Consider the following 27,070-nt stretch of genomic DNA (forward strand, 5'->3'; position numbering starts at 1 on the left):
GGGCTGCTAAGAAGGGAAATGGTGGTGGCTGAAAGCCCAGGGAGCTCATATCAGCAGGAGAGGCCTTGGGATTAGAATGTAAATGATCACTTAATAAACCTGCACATATGACCAGAAAGGAAAAAGAAACTAAACTACAAAAGAGAGTGGTGGATGGAAAGTTAAGAAAAATGGGTTGCGATCATCAAGAAGCCAGAGAGAGCCATTCATTTGAATTGAATGAGGCTACCATTCAGCAGTTTCAAAAGCTGTCACTACATGACAGTGGTCACAGGATGGTCTTAATGATAAAGAAGTCCTATTTTAAAATTCTTGAAACAGAAGAGAAAGGAGTCTTAGAGATGGAGTTCACTCAGGTCACAGTGCAGGAAACAAGCCTGGAAAGAGTAAATAATATGTCTTATGTTACACAATGAGTTAGTGGCAGAGCCAGGACTAAACCCCGGGTCCCTGACTACTCCTAGGTCAGGGATGTTTCTACTGTATTATCTGACTAACTGTGAGCTGAAACTGGTGATGGTAAAATACATGGGGGAGGGGGGAACAGGGCTTTGATGAAGGCAGGAGTCTTTAGCAACACTGTCAAGAGACTGAGCCCTGGGCCATCAGCATGATGGAGGGACCAAACCTGAGATGCTCACAGTAATTCTGAGCCCTTGAAGGGAGGAGACTATGTGGCTTCAGGTTGGTAGCACCACCCCTAGCTCCTGTCAAAAGCATACTCAAATCTCTGGAAGAAAGCACTCACAATTTACACCTGAAGGATCAGGGCAGGCCGGCACTTTCAGCAGGTTCTCTCTGAGGAGGAAAAGCAGGGATGACTCTCAGGAACAAAGGCAGGGATCCTCAAAGTGGGGAGATACTCAGCCTAGAAGTTAGAATCTAGAACTTCAACATGAGGTCCCAGCAGGCTCTACAGCCATACTGTCTCTGTGATGGTCCTTGGAGTGTAGGGTCTGAGCGGCAAGGTTTACTGGTCCCAGGCATGAAGAGAAGGGTCATCAAGACAGGGGGCCAGGTAGGGCATGCAAGGGTATGTCTCCTGTAGAAGAAGACATGGGTCTTCCTGTTCTAGAGGGGGGTAGTACCCCCAATATGCTAGGCAAAGGGTCAGGGAGAGGCAAGCTGCCTGGAATAAGAATCATACCAGGAGGTCTTGTGGTCCTCATATGATTTGCAAGTAGCGTGAAGCTACGTGACCAATTGCTGGAAATATCATGAGGGTCTACAATGGGCTGAGACCCAGTCCAGCCCAGGGATATGCAACCAATTGCACACTACAGGAAAAGATGGCAGGCTGAGAATCTGGGCATCTAGGCCTGGCTGTGTCAAACCAGAAGGTCTGACTGCATCACACCAGTAGTCTGCATGTCAGCCTGACTGCCAAGTTCTTGTTTTTCATCTCACAGAACAAGTGGAAGGATCTGTACTTACTGCAACCAGGAGATCAGAGACTGTCCAAAGATTACTCTAGAGCATCTTGGCATCTGCTGCCATGACTACTGCTTTAAGGTAAGGAAGAACGGTGGTGCTGCTAACATGGTCCAGAGTTAGGGAGCCTCATGGATCAGAGTGTAAAGAAGGCTTGATCTCTGTGTGATTGTGCTCCATGTCAGAGGCTTGGCAGGGCTGGGAGCTGAATGAGCAGAAGGCTTAGCCCAGGGCAGGCTTGGAAATCATTGGAGACCCAGACACCTGGGGACTCATGACTCCTCTTATTCAAGACTGTCTGCAGGAAGGCCTGCTGCAGATAGCTGGCCACTCTTGTCCTTTAGGTGTCCACTAGAGTGACAGGTATAAGAGTCATGAGGAAAGCAGAGCTACACTCCTGTAATAGCCTTCCCTTTTATTAGATTTTCATATCACCTTCTTTGGACCTTAAACATCACAACTAAAGTCCCACAGCCCTCCTATAACAGCAATGACTTACTTTGTGTATGACCCCAGGTTGAATACCCTATGTGGACTACCTCACTATATCCTCATGGTAACCTGCCACTGTGCCTATTTTATATATGAAGAAATAGAGGCTCAGAGAGCCTCAGTAACTTGCCCAAGCTCACCCAGCTAATAAGTAGTGGATTTAGGGCTCAAACCCAGGCCCATTTCTGAAACCTGGGCTCCTAACTACTATGTGATCATCCTACCTGGTAGTTTGTGTGAGTTTTTTTGTTTGAGGTTTGTCTCGGTTTTCTAACCCTTCTTTATTGTCTGCTTCAAAGTCCAGGATGTGCCATCAGCTCAGTGTCTGCTCAGGTGCACCCTCCACACTCCACCCATTTATGTTGCTTCATTTGCATGTTGACCTCTAGCTTGCTTTCTCTTTCAGTGTGGGATTTGCAGTAAACCAATGGGTGAGCTCCTGGATCAGATCTTCATTCACCGTGACACCATCCATTGTGGGAAATGCTATGAGAAGCTCTTCTAGGTGGGTGCCAAGTAGCCAGGAAACTTATTAGGGAGAAGAAATGTGCCCTGGTCTCCCCCTGAGTCTCAACCCAGGATACTGTTATCTCTCTTAAACTTTATGTTTAGGGAAGCCCTATGAGACTTTGAAGTTTTAGGTAGCACAGATAAAGACCCTCCCCCACAGACACTTCTAAGTTGCAGGGGTCATGGTCTCTTCTTGTCAAGAAACACCTTCCATGTACCACCTCAGGTGAGCCCTCCAGCTGTCTTGGGATGATGGCCAGGCCTGTGTTGTTAGCTTCATTTGAGGACAAGCAAATAAAGACCTGAAAAGGAAAAGGGCCTGGGGAAACACCTAGCTAGCGGATGACAGAATCAGGATCTAACCCAGGACTTTGAATTCAAATCCAGGGCTCAAAACCAAGGTGTTCAATAAAACAAGATACAGGTGGGGGGCCAGTAGCAGGTAAAGGCCAGGATAAGGGGGCATGTGTGGGAGGGGATGGTGCCATCCTGGGGCTGGCCTGACCAGGAAGGGCTACTTGGGCACCTTTGGACTGCATTTTCAATACTGCTTGAAGACAGTTTTGCATGCTAAACACCAGCAGAATTGACCCCAGTGTCTGAACTGCATGGGGCCTGGTGCCCACAGGACACTGCCTTTCCAGATCTTGGCAGCCCCTCCTCCTTAGCACCTCCTCAGCTAGAAGCACAGAACAGAATATCTACCTTGAAGGCAATGGGAATGGGTAGCAATCAGGCTCTCCACCAGCTACAAGCCTGTTCTGCCTTCTCTCCAGAAGACACATTAATCCGGACTATTACCCCTAATGCCTGGAAACATCAACCCCAAGAACCTCTGACTGATTATTGGATTGGATGTGTATTTCCAGTCTCATAGCTACTACTATTTTCTTTTAGTTCTTCCAGGCTGAGAAGAAGCTGATGACTCCTGGACAAGTTTGGCTATCCCCAGTTGCCCCAAGTTGCTGGCTTCTCTTCCCTTACTTCATCCCTCCCCATTTGATTTCTTCATGCTTTTGCCCCTCTCAAGCTGAACTGCTTACATCCAGTAGAGTATCTTAATGATGCTATGATAATTACTTGTGTTTGTAGCTTTTTATAACTTAGAAAGCACTTTATGTCCATGATCTTATTTCAGGCTCAAGAAAAAAGGATTGAACAAGAATTTAATCTTAGCTTTCCTAAGACAGGTTGGCCTCCTGATGAGTTTAGGTGGCCTGGTACAATAAGCAGGACCATGGGTTTCAGTGTGTCTTGACTTTTGGGACAGAGAGCAAACCCACATTCTAAGTGTACCTTTGGGACTTGAAAGCGGGAGATGCCCTAAAGCTTCTGAGGAGCCAGGTTGAAGACTTGATGATGTCTGGTGGGTAAATTGCAGACATTGAATGCTAGGGATTGGCATAGGCTAATATTTGGATTGTATTTTAACTTTCCATACACATTTAAAAGTAGTTGGTTGCTTTTGATTGAATTATATAGCAGATTTTAATTATCTTCTCTTTCCCACTTTTCACTATAATTGAGGTTGGTTTTTTTTTTTTCCTGCAGGCATGTGGGCATGTATTAGAAAGTCACACAGTTAAGTTTAAATTCTATAGGATGTGATTCTTAGGAGGCCACCGACCAAAGAAACATCTGTGTCTGCATTTTGATAGTTGATTAATACCTTTGCCCTCAATTCCCAATAGTTACAGGAAAATCTTCTAAAGTAGGTTTTAGGGTGTATAGACTCCAGCAGGATTAAAAGGGGAGAAAAGCAGTTAACATTTCTCAAGGCCTTACTACGTATCAGGCATTATCACAAAGTGATGGCATTCATTCCTATACCAGTCCTATGCAGAGGGTATTCTTGTCCCCAGTTTACAGATGAAGATCTTGAGGCTCAGAAGGTGGTCATTGCATTATGTGGAATCATTGCTGTCTCTCTCCAGAACCCGTGTTCTCTTCAGTAACAGTAACCACAATACCAAGCACTGTGCGGAGGTTACCTCATTTTACCAGGTAACACTGCCCTCCTCAGGCCTCCCCTGAGGCATACTCTTCTTACAAAGAGATGAAAGTATTAAATCATGCTTCTCCTCTGGGCATCCTAGGTCTCCCTATAAAGTACCACAAATGCCAACTGACCGCCTTCCCTCTCCTCCCCTTTCCATGAAAACAATTCTGAACTAAGATGCTCTGCTGAACTCAGATTTCTCTGCTGGGTAGAGATTTGACTCACAGACCTTCCCAAAGAAGAGCTTGTCAACCCAGGGAAACCCCAGGAGGCTAGCTGATCTGAGTCCAGGGCCTTCAGTAACTTATTTTTCGCTACAGACTGCCCCAAGATAGCAGCAACTACTGGGGTCCCAAGTACCTGGAACACAGAAACCTGTTGGCTGCCTAAACAGATTGCAGGCCCATCCATGCAGTCAGCTGATACTCTGCTCAGGTTCGACTAAGCTCCTCTGCCTTTGGGACCAGCATCACTGTGTAAGGTCCTTGAGAGAAAGAACAACCTGAGAGTTTTTCTGATGAAAAAATGAGGGTCTCTTCTGTTGATTTAATTAGAAAATGTCTCCATCTCTCTCCAGTTTGTGAGTCCTGTGCACTCTGGGTGGTGGATTTGTCTTCCCACCAAATGATCAGAGAGGAACACTCCCATTTATTTGCATAGATGTGCATTAGATTTGCTCTGGAGGGGAAAAGTGGTAAAATATGTCATGTACCAAAACTAAATATGAGCTGGTATTCCTCAAGTATAGCCCACAGCATGGAACTCAGCACATGGGAGGCACGGATACATAGGTATCAATATCTGCTGAATAAATGAGTAAAAGGGAAAAAAAGGCTGCTCCTTAGTGTGAGAGGTACCAACCCTGAATCAGTATAGGCCCAGTTGATGGAGTACAGGATAAAGAGGTCCAAGATAGGCTGACTTCTCCACCTTTAAGATACACTCTGCCTTTAAAGGGGTTTTAGAATCAATATGCAAGAAATTGATAGAAAGCTTGTAAGATTAGTATTGATTTCTATTCAGAACAGCCTCTTTCATGTCTAAAAAGGCACAGAATTCTGCAGACTTAAGAGAGGTGGTTGCATTATACTTTTGCTTCTTTTTAATTGTCTAGTTTTTTAATCACATTTGCTTAATCCAGATTAATGTACACAATTATAATAAATGTTGAAGTATTAGATGTGTCAATGTTGTCAATGTTAAGGTTTCCTTTTTTAAAGTGTAATAACTTGGTGTATTTGCCCGTGTAATTTATTTTCTCCTATTACCTGAAGCCACTCTTTTTTTTTAAGATTTTATTTATTTATTTATTTATTTATTTATTTATTTATTTATTTAATTAAAGAAAGAGAGAGTGATCAAGAGAGACAGCACAAGCTGGTGAGGAGGAGGCAGAGGGAGAAGGAAACTCCCCTCTGAGCAGGGAGCCCGATGTGGGCCTCCATCCCAGGACCCTGGGATCATGACCTGAGCTGAAGGCAGTTGCTTAACTGACTGAGCCACCCAGGTGCCCCTAAAGCCATTATTTACAAAAGCAAATAAATACTTTAAGAAGTATCAAATATAAAGAGAAGAAAATAGCAGAATCTAGAAATCATGCATGCAAGGAAGTGTGGAATTCTAGACCAGTCAGGTCTTAATAAAGAATATTTTATTCTTTTGGGTCCATCCTCCTCTTCGTTATCATTGCAGACAGATGGCCATCTAGTCTTTATCACACACTTGCAATGACCAGCTCAGTCCCGTACAAGCTCATTCTGTCTGTGGACAGGTGCAGTTTCAGAAAATGCATTCTTCAGTTGAGTTAGAATCTGTTTCCCTTTAACTATTGCCCACTGGTAATCTATCATCCCTCTCCTATATGCCAACCCCTAAATTAGATGACAATGCTTATTGGGTTCTCCCTTCATCAACTCTTCTCCCATTTAAACACCCCTGGCCCCATCAACTCTTCTTTGACAGTAATTCTAACTATATGTATCTCTCAAACCCCTCTCAAAGGTGCTCCCACAGACACACATCCAAACCCATTCCTCCAGATGTGTACCAATAGTCAAGACTTTCATCTTGCTCACTAAGGCCAGTGCTACGGAATCCTGTTGAATTGTCATTCTGCCTGTCAGTGATCCATGCTTCTGAGTTTTGTATCCAAAAACACAATTTGCATGCTCTCTATGTCTTGATCCAGCCCAGAGACCAAAAAAAAAAAAAAAAAGTGATCAAAAAGTCAGTCTGGGGGCACCTGGGTGGCTCAGTCGGTTAAGCATCTGCCTTCGGCTCAGGTCATGATCCCAGGGTCCTGGAATCGAGCCCTGCATCGGGCTCTCTGCTCAGCGGGGAGCCTGCTTCTCCCTCTCCCTCTCCCTCTTCTGCTCCCCCTGCTTGTGTGCTCTCTCTCTCTGTCAAATAAATAAATAAAATCCTTAAAAAAAAAGTCGGTCCAAAAAAAAAGTCAGACATGATGGAGGAATCCTTCCACTACTGAGCAGGGACCTTGGAACCCAATGTTCAATAGCTATTGAAGTAGTGTCCCTGGATCTACTTTCTCACCCCAACCTCAGTCACCATCTTGGGTATATGAGTACATTTGGGAAAGGAAGAAGAGGTTTTACTACTTCAAAAGACAAGGACTACAGCAGTAGCTCCTAACCAGATATTTCTAGGACTCTGTTGGTGACAGTATAGACATAAATACCTAAAAGAAAAATACAGTAGTGTTATTTTGAAAAATCACTTAGCATACCAGGTTTCCACCAAGCAGGGATCAACCTGTACTTAGTCTGGAAACCTGGAAACTTAGTACTTAGTCTCCTCCCACATAGATCTACACTTGTGAGGGCCCCCAACCCATTCATCCTCATGTGGTGTCCTCTAAGGACTCTGCTTATGAATGTCTTCCACTTGTGAGTCTCCACAGAATGCATTCCTCTTGTGATGCTTCTTTGCACAATATTGTCTCCCTGTGAAGGTCCCAGGGAGGAAAGCTTTCACTAGGGGAACCAACACTGGTTCCATTGAATAGAAAGTTAGACTACCACCTGGCAATTTGGGGCCCCTCATACCACTGAACCAACAAAGAAGAGGGTTACTGGGTGGTTGATTGCTCCTGATTATCAAGGGGAAGTAGAATTGCTGCTACACAGTAGGGGTAGGAAGGACCATATCTGCAACCTAGGAGACTGATTCTCTGAGATTGTCTCTTAGTGTTCCCTTGTCCAATAATAGAAGTTAATGGAAAACTATAGTGACTCATGCAGGCAGGACCACTAAGGGCTGAGATTGATCGAGAAGGAAGGTTTGTATCTTCCCACCAGGTAAACAACCACAACCACCTGAATGAGGTCATGGGGAACTTGAAATACTGGTGGAAAAAGGAAGATATAAATACTATGACCTCATGACCAGCTGTAGAAATAAGAGCTATAAAAGCTATGCATATTTTGTCTTGCTTTGTTATTATATATTTGAATCTACTAGCCCAATTTGTCCTTCTCTCATTTATTAATCTTCATTTAAATGGTGTGGATGGTGTTTAATCTTATAGTCTATGGATTACAGCATATCAAAGTGTAATTGTGACAGAACTACAAAAGGAAGACATCCCCCAGATAATGAGAGTGTGTCTAATGGGATTTTTGACACCCCTTCTTGGAGAAGATGAAGTCACAGTCACCTATATGAAGGATGCTTGCATTTTGCTAATCAGAAGCATAGTGTTGCTATTGATCATTTAGGGGAAAAATATGGATAGAAGAGTATTATGGGTGATGAGTGGTCAAAGAGGTGGGCCATGCTGGACTGACTGTTAGCAACTATGCAGCATGCTTTCCTCTTTGTACGTTCTTTCCTCAATATAAGGGAGAATCCTGAGAAATATGCATCCCAGAATCCATCATTAGAGTGTTTCTGGGCTCAGTCCTCCAGGTACTCAAGTACTCTGAGAGATACTTATACCAGATTTGGAAGGCAGAAGAGAAGAAGCCCTTATTCTCTGGCAGCACCAATGGACACTATGGGGTGTCAAAAATAGGGTACACATGTTTTTTCTCGGTGGCTTCTGGAAAACTTGCTGAGGATCATCTATGACAGTCCTTTAGGCAGCTGCAATCGTTGGGTTTTCTTCCTTATGTTCCAATGGCAGCCTCCCTGATCTTTGCTGCTTCAGCCTTATATTGATTGTGTAAACCACTGATTTCCTGTTCTCAAGCCTTGCTGCTTGAGAAAGACTGGCACTGCTTTCCTGATGGGCTTCCCTGTTAACACTGTCTCCACCCAGCCTTCTACATGAATGGCCTCTGCAACATGCTCTCTGCCTGTGAATGTTTTCTACCACACTATCTGTTCTGCGAAAGACCTATGCTCCAGGCCGTCCTCGCTATGCACTATTTTTGAACACTTTCTGCACAGTGCTGTCTCCCAGGGAGCAACTTGTGTGCCAGGCCTGTTATCTAACACCATCTGTAGGATTCCTTTCCCTCTGAATATCTTCTGAACACTGGGCCCTGCCCATGAATCCTGCCTGTGACCCCAAGAATTCCTTTTGTCTGCAGCATTCTTCATAATGTGATCAGCACAATTTCTTCCTCTGGGTGCCTTCTGTACCACTTTCTGCTTGGAAATATGTGTGTCTCTCTCTAAACTTTTATCTGGCTGTGAGAGATGACTACAGAGCATTTTCTGTGAATACTGTTTGCACATTCATACTTTTTATTAGTTTCGGGGGTAGAATTTAATGATTCACTAGTTGCATCTAACACCCAGTACTCATTACATCACATGCCCTCCTTAATGCCCATCACCCAGTTACCCCATCCCTTCATCCCTCTCCCCTCCAGCCACCCTGTTTGTTTCCTAGAGTCAAGAGTCTTTTATGGTTTGCCTCTCTCTCTGTTTTCATCTTATTTTTCCTTCCCTTCCCCTATGTTCATCTGTTTTGTTTCTTAAACTCCACATATGAGTGAGATCATATGATAGTTGTCTTTGACTGACTTATTTTGCTTAGCATAATACCCTCCAGTTCCAACCCTGTCATTGCAAATGGCAAGATTTCATTCTTTTTGATGGCTGAGTAATATTTCATTATATATATACATACACACACCACTTCTTTATCCATTCATTTGTTGATGGAAATCTGGGCTCTTTCCATAGTTTGGCTATTGTGAACATTGCTGCTATAAACATTGGGGTGCAGGTGCCCCTTCGAATCACTATGTTTGTATCTTTTGGATAAGTACCTAGTTGTGCAATTGCTGGGTCATAGGGTAGCTCTATTTTCAACTTTTTGAGGAAACTCCATACTGTTTTCCAGAGTGGCTGCACCAGTTTGCATTCCCACCAACAGTGCAAGAGGGTTCCCTGCATATTCATATTTTTAACAGCTTTATTAATAGACATTTAACATATAAGAAGTGGCACATATTTAAAAAGTGTACAGGGACGTGAGCAAGATGGCAGAGGAGTAGGAGACCTAAACTTTGTCTGGTCCCAGGAATTCAGCTAGATAGGTATCAAACCATTGTGAACACTACAAACTCAACAGGAGATCGAAGAAAAGAATAGCAGCAACTCTCTGAACAGAAAAGTGACCACTTTCTGGAAGGTAGGACGTGTGGAGAAGTGAATCCGAGGCGATGGGAAGATAGACCGCGGGGGGAGGGAGCCTCCATCAGCCGGTTACTGGCAAGTGACAGAGCAGCGGAGCACAAAATCGGAACTTGTAGAAGTCTGCTCCACTGAGGGACGTTGCTCCAATGGCTAAGGGAGCAGTGGAACACTCGCCGGGACAGTGTGGTCTCAGGACCCTCGGGGCCTCTGCAGAGACAGAGCCGAGGAGTGGGATCTCAGCTCAGGGTTGCTATAAACTGTGATCCGTGGTGCAGTCAGAGGGGGGCCGTGACCTATGGTCTCTAGTGGCCGTTAGACGTTCCTGTCTCTGTTGTCATTCCCTCTCTTCGATGGTTTCAGCAAATGCTTCTCTTCAATAAATTTCATTGCATGTTTCAGCTGAGTCTTGCCTCTGCTGTGGGCAATCGACGGAAGGGTCTGCTGGGGTGGGAGTGGGCCAACAGTTGCCTGTTAGTCAGAGTTGGCTTTGATGTATGGGCAGGTTAGGGTCCAAGAGGGGCTGTGGGTTGCCTCATTTGTAAAATTTGTCACCCCGCAGAGAGTGGTGGCTTATGGATCCAGTAAAGGGACTGAGTGTGCTGGATTTTGCCAGTCAGCAGGAGTCTGCTGTGTGGGCGCAGTGGCTCATTGGGTCGCCAGGGCATACACCGAACACCTTGGAAATAAAACAAAGGACAACATGCAGGACGAAATCGTCGGTTGATGCTCTAGAACAGATATATATTTAAGACCTCCTCAGTTTATTCTCATATCTATTCAGTTACTACACCTACTGTGGTAGAGGCTTAAAGATATCTGCGGAAAAACCGGAGATTCTCGGTTGGAAAGAAAAAAATGCTGAGATTCCACCAGTCTTCCAGGAGTCCGGGCAGCGGGAACACCAAGTGCTCGGCTTCGCGCGGGCACTTGTGATTGGCTCCGAGTGGAGCGCGACACCGTCTTCTGTGCGCCTGCGTGGCGGGGGCGAGCACACTGAAGTCTTGTGCGCCTGCGTGCACCGCCATTTCCTGCACCGGGGAGCTCGGGTCGCAGTGCCTATCGGGAAATGCGACCATGCACAAAGCGAAATGGCTGCCCAGGGCTAGAAAGGCCTCCGCGTAGCTTCTCCTTCTGCCGTGCTGGTTCCGGCCGCTAGATGGCGCGCGAGGATCACAAATGGGCCGGGTCGTCCGTCTGGGGCCGCCCTGGGCTCTCCCTGCCCTTGCATAGATGGCCTGGTGGGCGCTGGTGGTGTCACCGACCTTGGGGTTGCAGCAGGCCCCTCTGACCCGTGTGGACCATCGCCGCAGTCCAGGCAGAGGCGGGAGGGAGGGAGCGGGCTGGGTGCCCGCAAGGAGCCGAAAGGGGCTCCTCAATTACGAAGTAAAGAACCTTTTGGGGGGGGGGGGGCTCTTGGTGTTTTGTGTCATCAGTCTTGACATCCAAATCAAATCTTGGGAGGGGGTCTATCTATGTCTTGGGAAACCATACCACTGTTAAAAGCCATATGAAAGTCTATGCTACTGCAACACCCGCCACACACACACAGCCAAGAAAGGATGAATACCCAACTTTTGCATCAACATGGATGGGACTGGAGGAGATTCTGCTAAGTGAAATAAGTCAAGCAGAGAAAGTCAGTTATCATATGGTTTCACTTATTTGTGGAACATAAGGAATAGCATGGAGGACACTAGGAGAAGGAAGGGAAAAACGAGGCGGGGGGAATTGGAGGGAGAGATGAACCATGAGAGACTGTGGACTCTGAGAAACAAACTGAGGATTTTAGAGGGGAGGGGCATGGGGGGATGGGTTAGCCCGGTGATGGGTATTGAGGAGGGCACGTACTAGAGTCACTGCTTAATGTGAGACTCCTCTATGGGTCCTCTTTGCACCAGATCTCCCTGTTGGGCTGGCCAAGATTTTCTCAAAGCAGCACCACAGGTGTGAGAGTTTCACTGTGATCTTAAGGCTCTTCCTGCCCTCTCACGTGCCCTCTCCCTTTTATATTTATCAGTAAATCTTTTGCACTTCTAACTCCATTTGGGCTTTCTGGAGGACCCAAACTGACACATTTGATTGGGAGGAGGTAGAGAAAACCCCTCCTTCTCTTCCTTCATGGAGAAAGTAGGAGAAAAACCAACATACTCTTTTCTCCCACAAATTCCCTTTAAAAATCATCTTTGAAATATGTGATCTTCTCTCAATTAGCCTTGATAGGATGGTGCTTGCTGAAGTGGCTTTGCCATCTTTTAGTAAATTCAGCATTGGAGGGGGTTCATTTGAGGGATTTGGGGCCTGATAAAGAAAAAACATATGACCATGAGAGGCAGTCACACACAAGCTATCTATATTGGGCTGCACTTGGACAAGGTTGCACACCCTTCATAGCATGAGACCATCCAGAGGCTTATGGGTGGGCTAGGGGGACACCACCCAAAAAAGGGAGGAAGCCACCACCCAGAAAGGGAGGAGGCCAAGGTAATTTCCAAGAAAGAGGGCATCACAGATGGGGTATAAGTGTCTTGGTGATGGTACAAAGTCTTTGGAATCAGACAATTCTGAAGGGCAGCAGTGGTTTGGGGTATTATAACCATAAGCCTCCATTTTATCAATGGATAGCAGATGTGAAGTAAGGTATCCTGGGATATGCAAAGCAGGCAGGTCCTAATTGGCTAAAAATCTGTTTGTTTTGACTATTTTAAAAATAATTAAATGTGTAAAAATTGGAGTTTGGCACCAGTGGGCTTTTGAGCTGAGACCTGTCAGAGGCCATCTCAGGCTAATTCACATAACAAGCACTGTGTTGTTTTTCCACTGAGACTGGAGACTGTGCAGGAACTTAGCACCTCCTGTCCTCAGATTTGGGTTAAAATCCTGTGGGAATAGGCAACATTCCCTATAATATTCTACCACTTGTGGTCCCTGCTGTCACAGAACCTTGAATTGCTTAAGGAATTGTACAAATGCATATGTAATCACTGTATTAAGTGCTTGGGAAGGGTAAGTACTACAAGAGTGTGTTAGAGATGGACCTAAGTTAGATGGAGGCAGGGGCACCAGGTAAGGCACCCTTGGTGAAGAAACATAAATGGTGAAACCTGAAGAATGAGTAGGAGTTGGCAAAAGGTGAGGGAGGTCATGCTCTGGCAAAAAGAACAGAATATGCAATGAGCCCAAAAGTGACCTCGACCTCAGCCACTCTCTCTCACTGTCATACTCCAGGCTTTGTCATCTCCTATAACTGCCTCACTTTGAGAATCAGTGATTCAATCTTCCCACTCTCTGACCACAGACACCAGCCCCCACCCCCCCGCCACTGTGATCCTTTTATTTTTTTTTTTTAAGATTTTATTTATATGACAGAGAGAGACACAGCGAGAGAGGGAACACAAGCAGGGGGAGTGGGAGAGGGAGAAGCAGGCTTCCTGCACAGCAGGGAGCCCGATGCGGGGATCGATCCCAGGACCCTGGAATCATGACCTGAGCCGAAGGCAGACGTTTAATGACTGAGCCACCCAGGCGCCCCACTGTGATCTTTTTCTAACCTTTTCAGGGCCTTCAGACATTGAATACTCTGGTTTTTCAATCTGTCACACCTCTCCTATTTTTCACCTAATCTTTTTATTTAAATGACTTTATTCAGGTATATTTGACATGCACATATTTAACAATTTGACAAATATGTATATACCCATGAAACCATCAGCACGATCAAGATAATTAAGCATCTCCATCCCCCACAAAGCTTCCTCATACCGCTTTGCAGTCCCTCCCTCCTTGTGCTTAAACTCATTACTTCTAATAGCTTCTTTTTGTAAATTCTGAGATTTTCAACATAGGAATGTTGTCTACAGGTAAAGACAGTTTTACTTCTTTTCTGATAACAAATGCCTTTTATTTCTTTTTCTTACCATGATACACAGTAAAAAACTACTCTGTCTTAGAAAGGCTTTCTGGTTAGCTCCTTAGCTTCTTACTGCACACAACTTTAGAATTCAGCATAGGTCTTGAGGGGAAATCCTACAGTGTGACAGACTCAGTACCCTGGCTCTACCTTCTCATTGCAATCTTGAGGGTTTTTTAACCCTATGATCCAACAATTGCACTACTAGGTATTAACAAAAGAATACAAAATTACTAATTCAAAGGGATATACACATCCCAATGTTTATAGCAGCATTATCTACAATAGCCAAATTATGGAAACAGCCCAAGTGCCCATGAATAGATAAATGGATAAAGAATATATGGTGTATATATATGATGAAATATTACTCAGCCATCAAAAATAATGAAATCTTGCCATTTGCAATGATGTGGATGGATCTAGAGGGTATTATGTTAAGGGAAATAAGTCAGATACCATATGATGTCATTCATAGGTGGAGTTTAAGAAACAAAACAAATGATCATAGGGAAAAAGAGAGAGAGAGAGGCCAACCAAGAAACAGACTCTTAACTAAATATGGAGAACAAACTGATGGTCACCAGATGGGAGGGGGAGATGGGGGATGGGCGAAATAGGTGATGGGATTAAAGAGTGCACTTATGATGAACACTGGGGGATGTATGGAAATATTGAATTACTATTGTACACCTGAAACTAATATTGCACTGTATATTAACTAACTGGAATTTAAATAAAAACAAATCTTGGTCTCTTAAGTCTCTAATTTTGTCTCTCTAGCCCCATGAGACTGCTGAAAGTTCTGTTGGTTTTTTGGTTCTCAGCTGTGGTTGTCTACCTGGGTGAAACCTGTATTCTCAACCTCTTGCTCTGCACCCAGAATTGACAAATGCCCCCAGGGGGAAAAAAAGCTGCAAAATGTCAGTTCACCTTTCCATGGCTCTCCTCTCCTGAATGTTGGTCCCTTAAATTTTGATCACTTCAGTAGCTCTCCAATGGCTTTAAACTGATCTTTTTGTCATGTTTTTTGTTTTTACTATTTAAACAAAGGTTTTGATTTGCATCTCCCTGATGATTAATAATGTTGAGCATTTTTTCATTTGTCTGTTGGCAATATGTCTTCTTTGGAGAAAATGTCTGTTCAAGTCCTCTGCTCATTTTTAAATCAGATTGTTTGGTTTGTTATTGAGTTGTATGAGTTCTTTATATATTTTTTGGATGTTAACTCCTTATTCGATATATGATTTGCAAATATCTTCTCCCATTCAGTAGCTTTTTTTTTTTTTAGTTTTATTGATTTCCTTCACTGTGCAAAAGCCTATTATTTTGATGTAGTCCCAATTGTTTATTTTTGCTTTTGTTTCCCTTGCCTGAAGACATATCCAGAAAAATATTGCTGATGCCAATGTCCCAGAGTTTATTGCCTATGTTTTCTTTTAGGATTTTTATGGTTTCAGGTATTACATTCAGGTCTCTATTTCATTTTTAGTTTATTTTTGTGTATGGTGTTAGAAAACGGTCCAGTTTTATTCTATTGCATGTGGTCGTCCAGTTTTTCCAGCACCATTTATTGAAGAGACTGTCTTTGCCCTACTGTTATGATTACTACAGCTTCATAGTATGGTTTGAAATCTGGAATGGTAATACCTCCAGCTTTGCTGTTCTTTCTCAAGATTGTTTTGAAGGGGATTAAGAAGTACAAACTTCCACTCATAAAATAAATAAATCACAGGGATGAAAAGTACAGCATAGCAAATATAGCCCATATTGTGGTAATAACTTTGTATGGTGACAGATCATAACTACACTTATCATGGTGAGCACTGTGTGAGGTAGAGAGTTATTGAATCAAAATATCGTACACCTAAAACTAATATAATGTTGCATGACAATTATACTTCAATTAAAATAAACAATGTTTATTTATAAACATTTATTTATAGCTCCTGGGTGGCTCAGTGGGTTAAGCATCTGCCTTCGGCTCAGGTCATGATCCCAGAGTCCTGGGATCAAGCCCCACATCTGGTTCCCTGCAAAGCAGGGAGCCTGCTTCTCCCTTTCCCTCTGCCTGCTTCTCCGCCTGCTTGTGTGCTCATGCTCTCTCTCTCTCTCTCTAAAAAAATAAAATAAAAGTAAAATAAATAAACAATGTTTTTTCCTATAGTTAAGAGTCTCTCATGGTTTTTCTCCCTCTCTGATAACTCCCCATCAAAAATAAATAAATAAACAATGTTTTTATTGTTAAATATAGGATGTATAAAAAAGAAATATGATGTATTGTGTATATCAACTTTAAAGACTTTGGACTTTAAAGACTAATGGAATATTGAACACCCATGAATCCACCATGCAGGTAAGCTTCAGGTATGGAACTCCCTTGAGCCTCTTCATTTATATTCAGTTCTAGTCCACACTCATGCCATTATCCTACATTACTGTAATTTTTAAAAACTCATTTAATTGAGATATAATTGACATATAACAGTGTGTAAGTTTAAGGTATAAAAAGTGTTGATTTGAAGGGTGCCTAGGTGGTGCAGTCAGTTGAGCATCTAACTCTTGGTTTCAGCTTGCGTTGTGATCTTGGGGTCATAAGATCAAGCCCTGCTTTGGACTCAGTGCTAAGCAAGGAATCTGCTTCAGATTCTCTGTCCCCTCGTCCTGCCCCTTCCACTCGAGCTCTCTCTCTCTAAAATAAATAAATATTTTTAAAAGTGTTGATTTGATACATTTATATATTGCAATATGCTACCACCTTAGCCTTAGCTAAACCTCTATCATGCCACACAATTATCATTTCTTTTTTGTGGTGGAAACACGAGTCATATTTTAGTGTGATTTTCTTGTTCTCTATAGGAGCATGTTAGCCATATGTTACCCTACCACTTATTCTCATTTCTTCTACCATCATCCTAGTTCAAATTATGACCATAACTCCCATATGTTAGTGCAACAGATTCCTAAATTGATTTTGCATCCACTTTGCCTCCTTCTTATGCATTCCTCATATAGCAGCCAGAATTATTTTTTAAAAAACAGATCAGATTATGTTACTTCCCTGCTCAAAACCCTTCAATTGCTTGCCACTGCTTTCTTAGCATAAAATGAAAAACATTGTTAATAACAATAAATGGCATTTGCTGAGTTGTGGTAATGCTCAATGTATCAAGCACTACATCATTTGACTTTCACAGTAATGCAAATGATTATTTCATTTCCATTATTTCTCTTGTTTATACTGATGGGTAAGCAGAAATCTCTAAAGTTTAATGTAATTGCTGAATGACACATTTAAAAGTGGTGAAGCTGGAATTCCAGGCCGGGCCTTTTCAGCTACAGAGCATGTCTTTGAAACAGAGAGTCCTGAGTGAAGTGACTTATTTTCTATATTTTCATCTCTGTTGCTCTTCTACTATTCCCAATAGGGAACATAGAGATAGAGATCGGAAGGAATTGGTTCATACAATTGTGGGGTGGGGGCTGCCGAGTCTGAAATCTTTAGAGTAGGCAAGCAGGCTGGAGACTCTGGGAGGAGTAAATGTTGCAGCTGAAGTCTAAAGGCAGTTTGGAGAAAATTTTCTTCCCTTTTGAGGCACCTCAGTCTTCTCTCTTAAGTCCTTCAACCATTTGGATGTGGTCCCCCTCAGATTATAGAGAGTAATCTGCTTTATTCAAAGTCCACTAATTTAAATGTTAATCACATATAAAAATATCTTCACAGCAACATTTGTATAGATGTTTCACCAAGCAACTGGGAAGTATAACTTAGTCAAGTTGACACATAAAATTAACCACCATATTCCCTGATTATATTTTCATGGTAAAGAATTAAAACAACAAAAGGCATATTGAAGAAATACTAAAAGTCATACTCCCACCTCCATTCCCTTCCCTCCAGAAAAGGTGAGCACTGTCAATGTCTCAGTGAGCATCATTCCAGAACTCTGCCTATCCCCTTAACATTTATACACATAAACATATACATGTATTATTTTATTTTATTTAAGTGGAATCATTCTATAAGTATTGTTTGGTGTCTTGTTTTCCCTTTTGAATGATAATTCATATATATTCATCTTTTTTGTAACTTGGACAAACAAAACATTTGTTCAATGTTTACAACATTGAATGATACCATTGGATAAAGAGCAAAAGAATCTCTTTGACCCTTTCCTGAATCTCACTCTTCTCCTCAAAAGTAAATGTTTTTATCATTTGGTATGTACCTATGAAAACTGTAGACAGAATATAATATACAGAGGTGAAGATGGCAGGGTTTGACTCTGTCCCCTTTTTTTTTTTTAAAGATTTTTTAAATCTATTTGACAGAGAGAGAGAGAGAGAACACAAGCAGGGGGAGGGGCAGAGGCAGAGGGAGAAGCAGGCTCCCCGCAGAGCAGGGAGCCCGATATGGGGCTTGATCCCAGGACCCTGGGATCATGACCTGAGCTGAAGGCAGATGCTTAACTGACTGAGCCACCCAGGTGCCCCTGACTCTGTCTCCTTCATGTGTTTTCTTCCTCTCCATTCTCACTCCTGCATAAATTATATCCAGAATGGCATGATATGACATTGAGATTATGTCATATGACATGATTTATATGAATAAGGGAGAAGCATGTGAAAAACCTAAGCCCATTCCTATGCAGGACTGTCTGACAGCTATAGAAATCAGACAAAGCTGGAGTCAAGTACTATAAGCTCCCAGATTGGAGAGGTATATAAAGGTCAAGAATAATTTTTCAACCAGAAAGCCAAGACTTTGATTGTGTGGATTTATTAGACAATTATCTGCAGGAAGTTTCCAAGAAAAGTACTAAGAGAAGGGAGGGTTGGGCCGAGTGGGTTGGACCAGAGCAGGGGCATGAATTTGGACCTGTAGCAGGCTGAATAAAGACCTAAAAAGATAGCAGGTTCTAATTCCTGGAACTTGTAAATATGACCTGATTTGGGAAAAAGGATTTTGCACATATGGTTAAGGATTTCGAGATGGAAAGATTATCCTGGGTTATCCCGGTGGGCCTTAAATCCAATCACAACTGTCCTTAGAAGCAGAGGAGATCAATGAGCACTGGATGTTATACACAAACAATGAATCATGGAACACTACATCAAAAACTAATGATGTACTGTATGGTGACTAACATAACATAAAAAAAAGAAATAATTGATAAGCTGGACTTCATTAAAAATAAAAAATCCTGTGAAACACAATGTCAAGAGAATGAGAAGACAAGCCACAGACTGGGAGAAAATATTTGCAGAACACCCATCTGATAAAGGATTGTTACCCAAAATATATGAAGAACACTTAAAACTCAAAAATAAGAAAACAAACAACCCTATTCAAAAATGGGCAAAAGACCTGAGAATACACTTTACCAAATAAGACATATAGATGTTAAGTAAGCACATGAAACTATGCTTCACATCATATGTCATCAGGGAAAAGCAAATTAAAGCAATAAGATACCACTACCCACCTTAGAATGGCCAAAATCTGGAGCGCTAACAACACAAAATGCTGGTGAGGATGTGAAGTAACAGGAATTCTCATTCGTTGTTGGTGGGAATGTAAAATGGTAAAGCCACTTTGGAAGACAGTTTGCAGGTATCTTACAAAACCAAGCATACTCTTACCATATGATCTAGCTGCTGTGCTCCTTGGTATTTACCCAAAAGAGCTGAAAACTGATGTCCACACAAAAACATGCACACAGATGTTTATAGCAGCTTTATTTATAATTGCCAAAATTTGGAAACAACCAAAATGTCTTTCAGTAGCTGAATGGATAAACTATGGTGCATCCAGACAATGGAATGTTATTCAGCATTGATCCAAGAATGGTGATTCAGAGGAGCTATTGTAATCCAAGTGTGTATAAAAATTAGAATGTTATTAGCTCTGAGTACCCAAAATGTGACTCGATGTCAGCCATGTGAGTGAGCCATCTTGGGTTTCCAGCCCCGTTAAGCCTTCATATCATTAAATTCCCAGCTCACATCTTCAACCACATAAGAAATCTCAAGAGAGAACTGCCCAGCCAAACTTTCCCCCAATTCCTAACTTACAAAATTGTGAGCAGAATAAAATAGTTGTTGTAAGCCAGTATGTTTTGGGTGATTGGTTACACAGCAAAAATAACTTAAATGAAAAAAGTTTCCAGATTAATAAAGAACTCCTATGAAGCATAAAAGAGGAGAAACTTCCCAATAAAGAAATAGGAAAAATTAGTAAGAATTTCAAACAAAAGGAATCAGAAATGGACCCCTAACTAAGGTATTAAACCTCATTTATAATCAGAGAAATTCAAAATAAAAGCGCAATGAAACAACAATTGACATGACTCTGAATTGGCAACATTTGAGCCACATAATATTAAATGTTGGTGGGGGCATCTGGGTGGCTCAGTCCGTTAAGCAGCCGACTCTTGATTTCAGCTCAGGTCATGATCTCAGGGTCTTGGGATCGAGCCCGTGTCTGGCTCCTCGCTCAGCGGGCAGTTTGCTCAAGGATTCTCCCTCTCCCTCTGCCCCTCCCCCTGCTCAAGCTATTTCTCTAATAAATAAATAAATAAATCTTTTTTTAAAAAAGGAGGGCATATGGGACGCCTGGGTGGCTCAGTTGGTTAAGCGACTGCCTTTGGCTCAGGTCATGATCCTGGAGTCCCGGGATCAAGTCCCACATTGGGCTCCCTGCTCAGCAGGGAGTCTGCTTCTCCCTCTGACCCTCCTCCCTCTCATGCTCTCTCTCATTCTCTTTCTTGCAAATAAATAAAAAAATCTTAAAAAAAAAAAAGGGCATATGATGTGATGAGCACTGGGTGTTACATGCAACGGATGAATCATTGAACACTACACCTGAAACTAATGATGTACTATATGTTGGCTAATTGAATTTAAATTAAAAAAATAAATGATGATGATGTGGAAATTGATAGAGGTTTAAACTGGTATAGCAACCTGGAGAACAATTTGACAACTTAAATACCTGTCAATGGGAAATTTAAGAATAAATTTTTGTACACACATACACACACACACATACACACTCCTACAATGAAATACTATACAGAATTGAAAATTGATGAACCAAACTTGCATGTATCAAAACGGCGGTTCTCGCAAACATAATGATTAGTTAACTAAATGGATGAATACAGAGAATATGATACCATTTATATAAAGTTTAAAACATGAGAACACAAGGAAATGCAAAGAAATGTAAATGCAGAACAGTGCCTCCCTCTATGGGGCAGAGAGCTGAAGACTATTGGGAAGGAATATGCAAAGAAGTTACCTTCATTGGCAGTGTTTTATGTATTGGTTGCACTTTTTATACCTTTGTGTATGTTAAATATTACAGAATGTATTTTTTAATAGTATTTACTTACCAGAAGCTCTTGTAAAAAAAATTCCCAGGTCTGTCTCAGATCCAGCAGATCAGACTCCCCAGAGGTGGGGCTCAGGAATTTGCCCCCTAGGTAACCCTGACACTAGGGGTCTAAGCCAGGAGAAGGTCATTATTCTTTGTTGTCCTTTGAGCAGAGAGTCCAGGAGGCCCTAAAACCAGAGCGAAGGTCAACTCCAATTACAAAAGGGTTCAAAAACTTTCAAACTGAACATACTGAAATCTATCACTTCGACGTTTGTGTCCCTAAATCCCTCTTTCCTGACATCCAGGACATCCACAGACCCGCTTCATTGCACCTCATTGGGACCGCTACATGCCTCTTCCCAGAGAAATTCTGGATGCCCCCCTTTGCCTTGGCTGTACTTTGCATCTCCCCATGATGTCTCATAACTTTGCCATTTACTCATTGTGTGACTTTCAGCTGGCTGTGTCCCTTCTCTAAGACTCCCTTTTCTGCCTCTGTATGTTGAGCAGATGGTTAAGGCCTCAGAGTGGCAAAACTTGGACCAGTATGTAGTCTTCCAGATCACCATGCTATTTCATTGCCTTTCCGGGATCACAAAAAAGCCGATTTGGAAATTGGCAACCAAGTGTTTTATCAGAGACATGGATTCTGAGTAACCTCTTAGATGTTTTTAAGAAAAAGAAGACACACATGGTAGACTTCCAAAGCACAACTGAGTAGGTCCCACCATTCCATATACCACGGAAAGTGAATCACGAGTTTTGGAGAAAACAATTTTAGACAATCTTGCCATTTTCCTACATGACTGAGCAGAAGGAAACCTCCACATCTGAGGCTTAGCCAATTTTGTCTCTAGTAAATATGAGGATTTTTCCTTCTCACAAGGACTGTGAGTGGATAGAAATAAGGGAAGTAAACTTTAATGTGGATGAAACAATCGGAAGAGAAATAGTCCCAAGTCTACTCAAAGGCTTATGGGGACCAATTTAGGATCTAAACTGGGAATGCGGACAGTTCTATGCCCCACCCAGTACAAGGTGGCTTTCCAGACCTGGTTGGGTGAGTGAGCCTCCCGGGGACATCAACCACAGGCTCCTCCTTGCGTGGCCTGGGAGAGTCCCGTCCACAGGAGGTGAGGATGTAGTTGGCAGGGCAGGCAGGAGCACACCGACCACCGGACCCTTTGCCTGAGCGCACTCACTCCGTCCCTCCTTCTGATGCCCCTGGGACCACACGGATGCAGCCCAACCTACAGCCTGCTGCCATCAGGAATAAGTGGTAGGGTAACATATGGCTAACATGCTCCTATAGAGAACACAAAAAAGAAATGATAATTGTGTGGCATGATAGAGGTTTAGCTGGGGTGGTCAGAGACATCCTCACAGGCAGGCCTCCATAACGCTGCCTGGGTGGTGCAGTCAGTTGAGCATCTAACTTTTATACCTTAAACTTACACACTGTTATATCTCAATTAACTGAGTTTTTAAAAATTACAGTAATGTAGGATAATGGCATGAGTGTGGACTAGAATATATATGGAGTGTGTGTGTGTGCTCGTGTGCGCATGTGGCGTCTGTTCCACGTAATCGCACCCAGGTGCTTCTCGCTCAGCGGGGACAGGACCAGTTCTGGGTGGGCTGGAGGAGGGGGGAAGGCAGGCGAAGAAGTCCCCAGAACGCCCCCGCCCCCGCCCCGGTCCCGTTCCCCCCCCAGGCCAGGACGCAGCGCTGGGGGGCGCATCTCAGGCCTGTCCAGCCACTCTCCGGCGCGCACCCGGGGACGCGGAACCCTCGCCACGCTGACGCCCTGAGGGCACGGTCCGGGAGCGGCGGGCCGTGGACAGACATGGGTCGAGGATGGGGGCACCGACTCGCGGATCCCCAGGGCCCCCCCACCTGTGCCAGCACCCCCTCGGGGGCGGGGGAAGGAGCAGGTGACGTCACGCGCGGCCCCGGGGTGCCCGCGGCGGTGGCCGCAGCCCGGCCGCGTGACCCGCGCGCGCCAATGGCCCGGCGATCTCCGGGGCGACGCGGGGGGTCCGCGCGCCGCCGCCGCTGCGCCCCCGCCCGAGTCCGCACTGCAGAGAGTGGAGGCGAGCAGGCGCCGGCGCGCTGGCCCACGTGCCGCGCGGAGAGAGGGACCCGGAGAGGAAGAAGGAGAGGGAGTGCGAGAGAGCCAGGGAGAGAGGGGCGCACGACCCGGCCGCTGCTCCGCGCAGCCCCTGCGTGCCTCCTGCTGGGACCGCCACCAGGAAGGACCCCGACCCGGAGGAAGGTACCAGATCCGGGGAGGGGGCTCTTGGCCCCCGGGAGACCCCGCCGCCCGCCCCAGCAGGACTGCGGCAGCCCGCGTGCGCGGCCGGACGGGTGCGGAGGGCGCTGTGGCCCCTGCGGGCCGGTGGAGGGCGGGGCAGGGGTCGAGCCTGGGCCGCAGAGGCGCCGCCCCGGGGGAGTAGGGTCACCTGGGGGGGCGAGGGGGGCGTCGGCATTAACCTCGCTCTCGCCCCGTTCGTATTCACAGGCTGCGGAGACCCGGGCCGTTCTCCCCGAGTCCTAGCCCCCCCCCCAGTTCTTTCCCCCCCCGCCCAGTGCCACCCTGGTCTGCGTCGGAAACCGTTTCCTGCCCCTAGTAGTAGCCCCGCGCCAGCGGCAGTTGCGCGCGATGGCCGTGACGATGCTGCAGGACTGGTGCAGGTGGATGGGCGTCAGCGCTCGAAGGGGTCTGCTCATTCTGGGCATCCCGGAGGACTGTGATGAAGCCGAACTCCAAGAGTCCCTGGAGGCTGCCCTGTGGCCCATGGGCCACTTTACCGTGCTGGGCAAAGTGTTTCGAGAGGAGGAGGATGCCACTGCGGCCCTGGTCGAGCTTGACCGGGAAGTCAACTATGCTTTGGTCCCCAGGGAAATCCCGGGCACCGGCGGTCCCTGGAACGTGGTTTTTGTGCCTCGTTGCTCAGGCGAGGAGTTTCTCAGTCGCGTGTTCCACTTCCCGGAGCAACAGGGGCAGACGGTGGAGAGTGTGACTGGGGCCCTGGGGCTGGGACTGCGCAGGCTGTGCTGGCTCCAATCGGTCGGTCAGGCAGTCCAGCCCTGGGTGGAGACCATGCGGTATCAGCGCCTGGGCGTGTTTTCCGGGAGGGATCAGCCCGCCCCGGGGGAGGAGTCCTTTGAGGCCTGGCTAGACCACACCGCCCATATGCTACATGTGTGGCAGGGGGTCTCGGAAAGGGAGAAGAGGAGGCGGCTGATGGAAGGCCTTCGAGGGACGGCCCTGCAGCTCGTGCATGGGCTCCTGGCGGAGAACCCTGCCAGGACGGCGCAGGACTGCCTGGCGGCCCTGATCCAGGTGTTTGGAGACAACGAGTCCCAGGCGACCATCCGGGTGAAGTGTTTGACCGCTCAGCAGCAGTCAGGTGAGCGGCTTTCCGCTTTCGTGTTGCGGCTGGAAGTCCTGCTGCAGAAAGCCATTGAAAAGGGGGCTCTGGCCAGAGCCTCAGTTGACCACGTGCGCCTGAGGCAGGTGCTCACCAGGGCCAACCTTACTGAGCCTCTGGATGAAGCGCTGAGGAAGCTGAGAATGGTTGGGAGGTCTCCAAATTTCCTAGAGATGCTGGGCCTTGTTCGGGAGTCTGAGGCATGGGAGGCCAGTCTAGCCAGGAGCAAGAGAGCCCAGGCAGAGGAAGGAGCTGGTGCCCGGGCCAATGCCCAGGCTGATGCCAGAGCCAATGCTAAGGCAGAGGATGATAAAGTGGAGGAGAAGGAGCAGGAGGAGCAGGAGCGGGAGGAGGAGGACAGTGATGATCGTGACACTGTCCCTGCAGGCGTAGGTCAGGCAAGACCCTCAGAGGCCCCTGGGGGCCCCACTCCTGCCCAGACAGGCAGTGCTTCCAGGGCGGGCCCAGGAGGTCCTGGCTGTGAGCCAGAGGGCCTCGCCCAGGCAGGAGACCAGGAGGCTGGGGAGCTCCCCGAGGAGGGACTCAAGCCCATCCCAGAGGAGTTGGGAAACAAGGATGGTGCTGGGGAGACGAGCCCCCCTAAGTCCTCCTCCAGCAAATAGGCTCAGAAGGCCCAGGGGCCCCCTCTCCTCTCAGGCAGCAGAGTTCTGGAGGCAGAGGGAGGCCATGCCAGGGCAACAGCCTCGCTTCACATGGGGACCAGGGCCGAGGGAGGGGCCCACCCAACCCAACCCAAGCCCCCGGGCACTCCACCACCCCTAAGAGGACCTGAACACCACCATCAGCCCTTCCAAGTGACCAAGATGACCATACTTGACACCAAGTGGGGCAGGGAGAGGTGCCCTCCACCCATGGCAGCCCCACGCCCAGCCCCAGCCCCAATCCATGCCAACTCAGGCAGCCAGTCTGGGAAACATCCCTGAGTGGCTGGCCCTAGCCTAGGGGAGGGGCACCCGAAGCCGTCTGCCACCCACACTGTACTAGGAGATATTAGGGGCCATTTCAGAGGTGCCAGCCTCTTGGGTCTCCCGAGAGGGAGACACTCATTTACTTCCCCTGGGGCACGTTGCTCCATGTTCTGGGAAGCCCGCTTGCGTCTCTGTGGGGCCCTTAGTGACCCACGTGTCAAGTTACTCCCCCACCCCACTAGCGACCATTCCTGTGCAGAGCCTTGAGGTGTGCAGGAACCCGCCGTGGGTGGTGTCCTGGCCTACCGGGGCCGCCACCTCTCAGCCCGGGTGCGTGCCATGAGCTTCAGCGGGAACCAAGGCTCTGCTCGCTCTCTTCCAGTGTTGTGAGCTCAGCCTCTGCTTTCTCGGGGTACATTTAGGCCAACCGCTGCTTGTTCTTGCGGAGACGTGTGTGTTTTCTTATCTGAGCAGCTGCCCTCCCCGCCCCCCCGCCCCCCGGAAATCCGGAGCCCAGTTCCGGGAGACGGCGGGAAGGATGCCCGAGGGCACGGCTGGTGTTCACCCCGTGACCTCAGGGAGGAAGAACCGGACCAAGGATGCGGGAGTCTCCACGGGAACTGTGCTCTGATGTGCCACCCTGTTGTTCCTTGCGACTCCGTTTCCTTGGCTTGGCCCAGGGTCCCGTGCTGCGTTTTCCAGCGTCCTGGGACTGTCCTGTGCAGGCCATAGGGCAGGACCAGGCCCCGGCATGTCGGCCAGAGGGGAGGGTGCCCTGGAGTGAGGGGACATGACCAGCGTCCACCGTCCTGGCCAGAGGTTGATCGTGGGGCCCTCAGGAAGGGAGGCTGAGGCAGGAGGGCCACGGTGTCGGGGGAAGCAGAGGCACCTCGTTTGGGACCCCAAGGGGAGGGGGGCCGTGACCTATGGTCTCTAGTGGCCGTTAGACGTTCCTGTCTCTGTTGTCATTCCCTCTCTTCGATGGTTTCAGCAAATGTTTCTCTTCAATAAATTTCATTGCATGTTTCAGCTGAGTCTCGCCTCTGCTGTGGGCAATCGACGGAAGGGTCTGCTGGGGTTGGAGGAGGGAGCCAGAGAAAAGATTTTTGTCCAGTACCCATGGGAGACTTGTCCACTGAGAGGTTATGTGAGGCACTTTGATTGGAAGACTAGGATATGATCAGGACCTTTCTTCTATTTCATAGGTGAATTGTAAAATTTTGGGGTTCCGTTGGTCCTCGTCTTGGGATGGTCCTGTCCTCTTTCCCTTTTGAAATTGAGTGGGAATAGTCATGGTTTTCTCCTTTACTAAGCTAAAGGGGCCACTGACATCCAGTTCCTGGGATTGTAGATTGCTTAAGGTGTGCAGTGAATGGAGTG

The 27,070-nt window shown here is 46.1% G+C and overlaps 2 protein-coding genes across 7 annotated transcripts in view; both read left to right on the forward strand.

Moving 5' to 3' along the window:
- Positions 1 to 5,720, forward strand: part of ZNF185 (zinc finger protein 185 with LIM domain) — an 80,728-nt gene extending 75,008 nt beyond the window's left edge. For 3 of the 6 annotated variants that reach the window (XM_064574683.1, XM_064574685.1, XM_064574682.1), the window contains 3 exons: positions 1,410 to 1,512; positions 2,330 to 2,428; positions 3,331 to 5,719. In XM_064574683.1, the coding sequence (XP_064430753.1) occupies positions 1,410 to 1,512; positions 2,330 to 2,428 (202 nt within the window). In that variant the 3' untranslated portion in view covers positions 3,331 to 5,719. Of the gene's footprint in view, positions 1 to 1,409; positions 1,513 to 2,329; positions 2,429 to 3,330 lie in introns of all 6 variants that reach the window. The other 3 variants (XM_064574687.1, XM_064574684.1, XM_064574686.1) reach the window with 1 other exon arrangement.
- Positions 5,721 to 23,242: 17,522 nt separating this feature from the next.
- Positions 23,243 to 26,715, forward strand: LOC123840895 (paraneoplastic antigen-like protein 6B). The gene is made up of 2 exons (XM_045870620.3): positions 23,243 to 23,602; positions 23,849 to 26,715. The coding sequence occupies exon 2, from the start codon at positions 23,990 to 23,992 to the stop codon at positions 25,382 to 25,384; it is 1,395 nt and encodes a 464-aa protein (XP_045726576.1). The 5' UTR covers positions 23,243 to 23,602; positions 23,849 to 23,989; the 3' UTR covers positions 25,385 to 26,715.
- The last annotated feature ends 355 nt before the right edge of the window (positions 26,716 to 27,070 follow it).

This window comes from Mirounga angustirostris, unplaced genomic scaffold (assembly GCF_029215605.1).
Source record: "Mirounga angustirostris isolate CCGP_5_RB_7025 unplaced genomic scaffold, mMirAng1.0.hap1 SCAF_11, whole genome shotgun sequence".
Classification (NCBI taxonomy): domain Eukaryota; kingdom Metazoa; phylum Chordata; class Mammalia; order Carnivora; family Phocidae; genus Mirounga; species Mirounga angustirostris.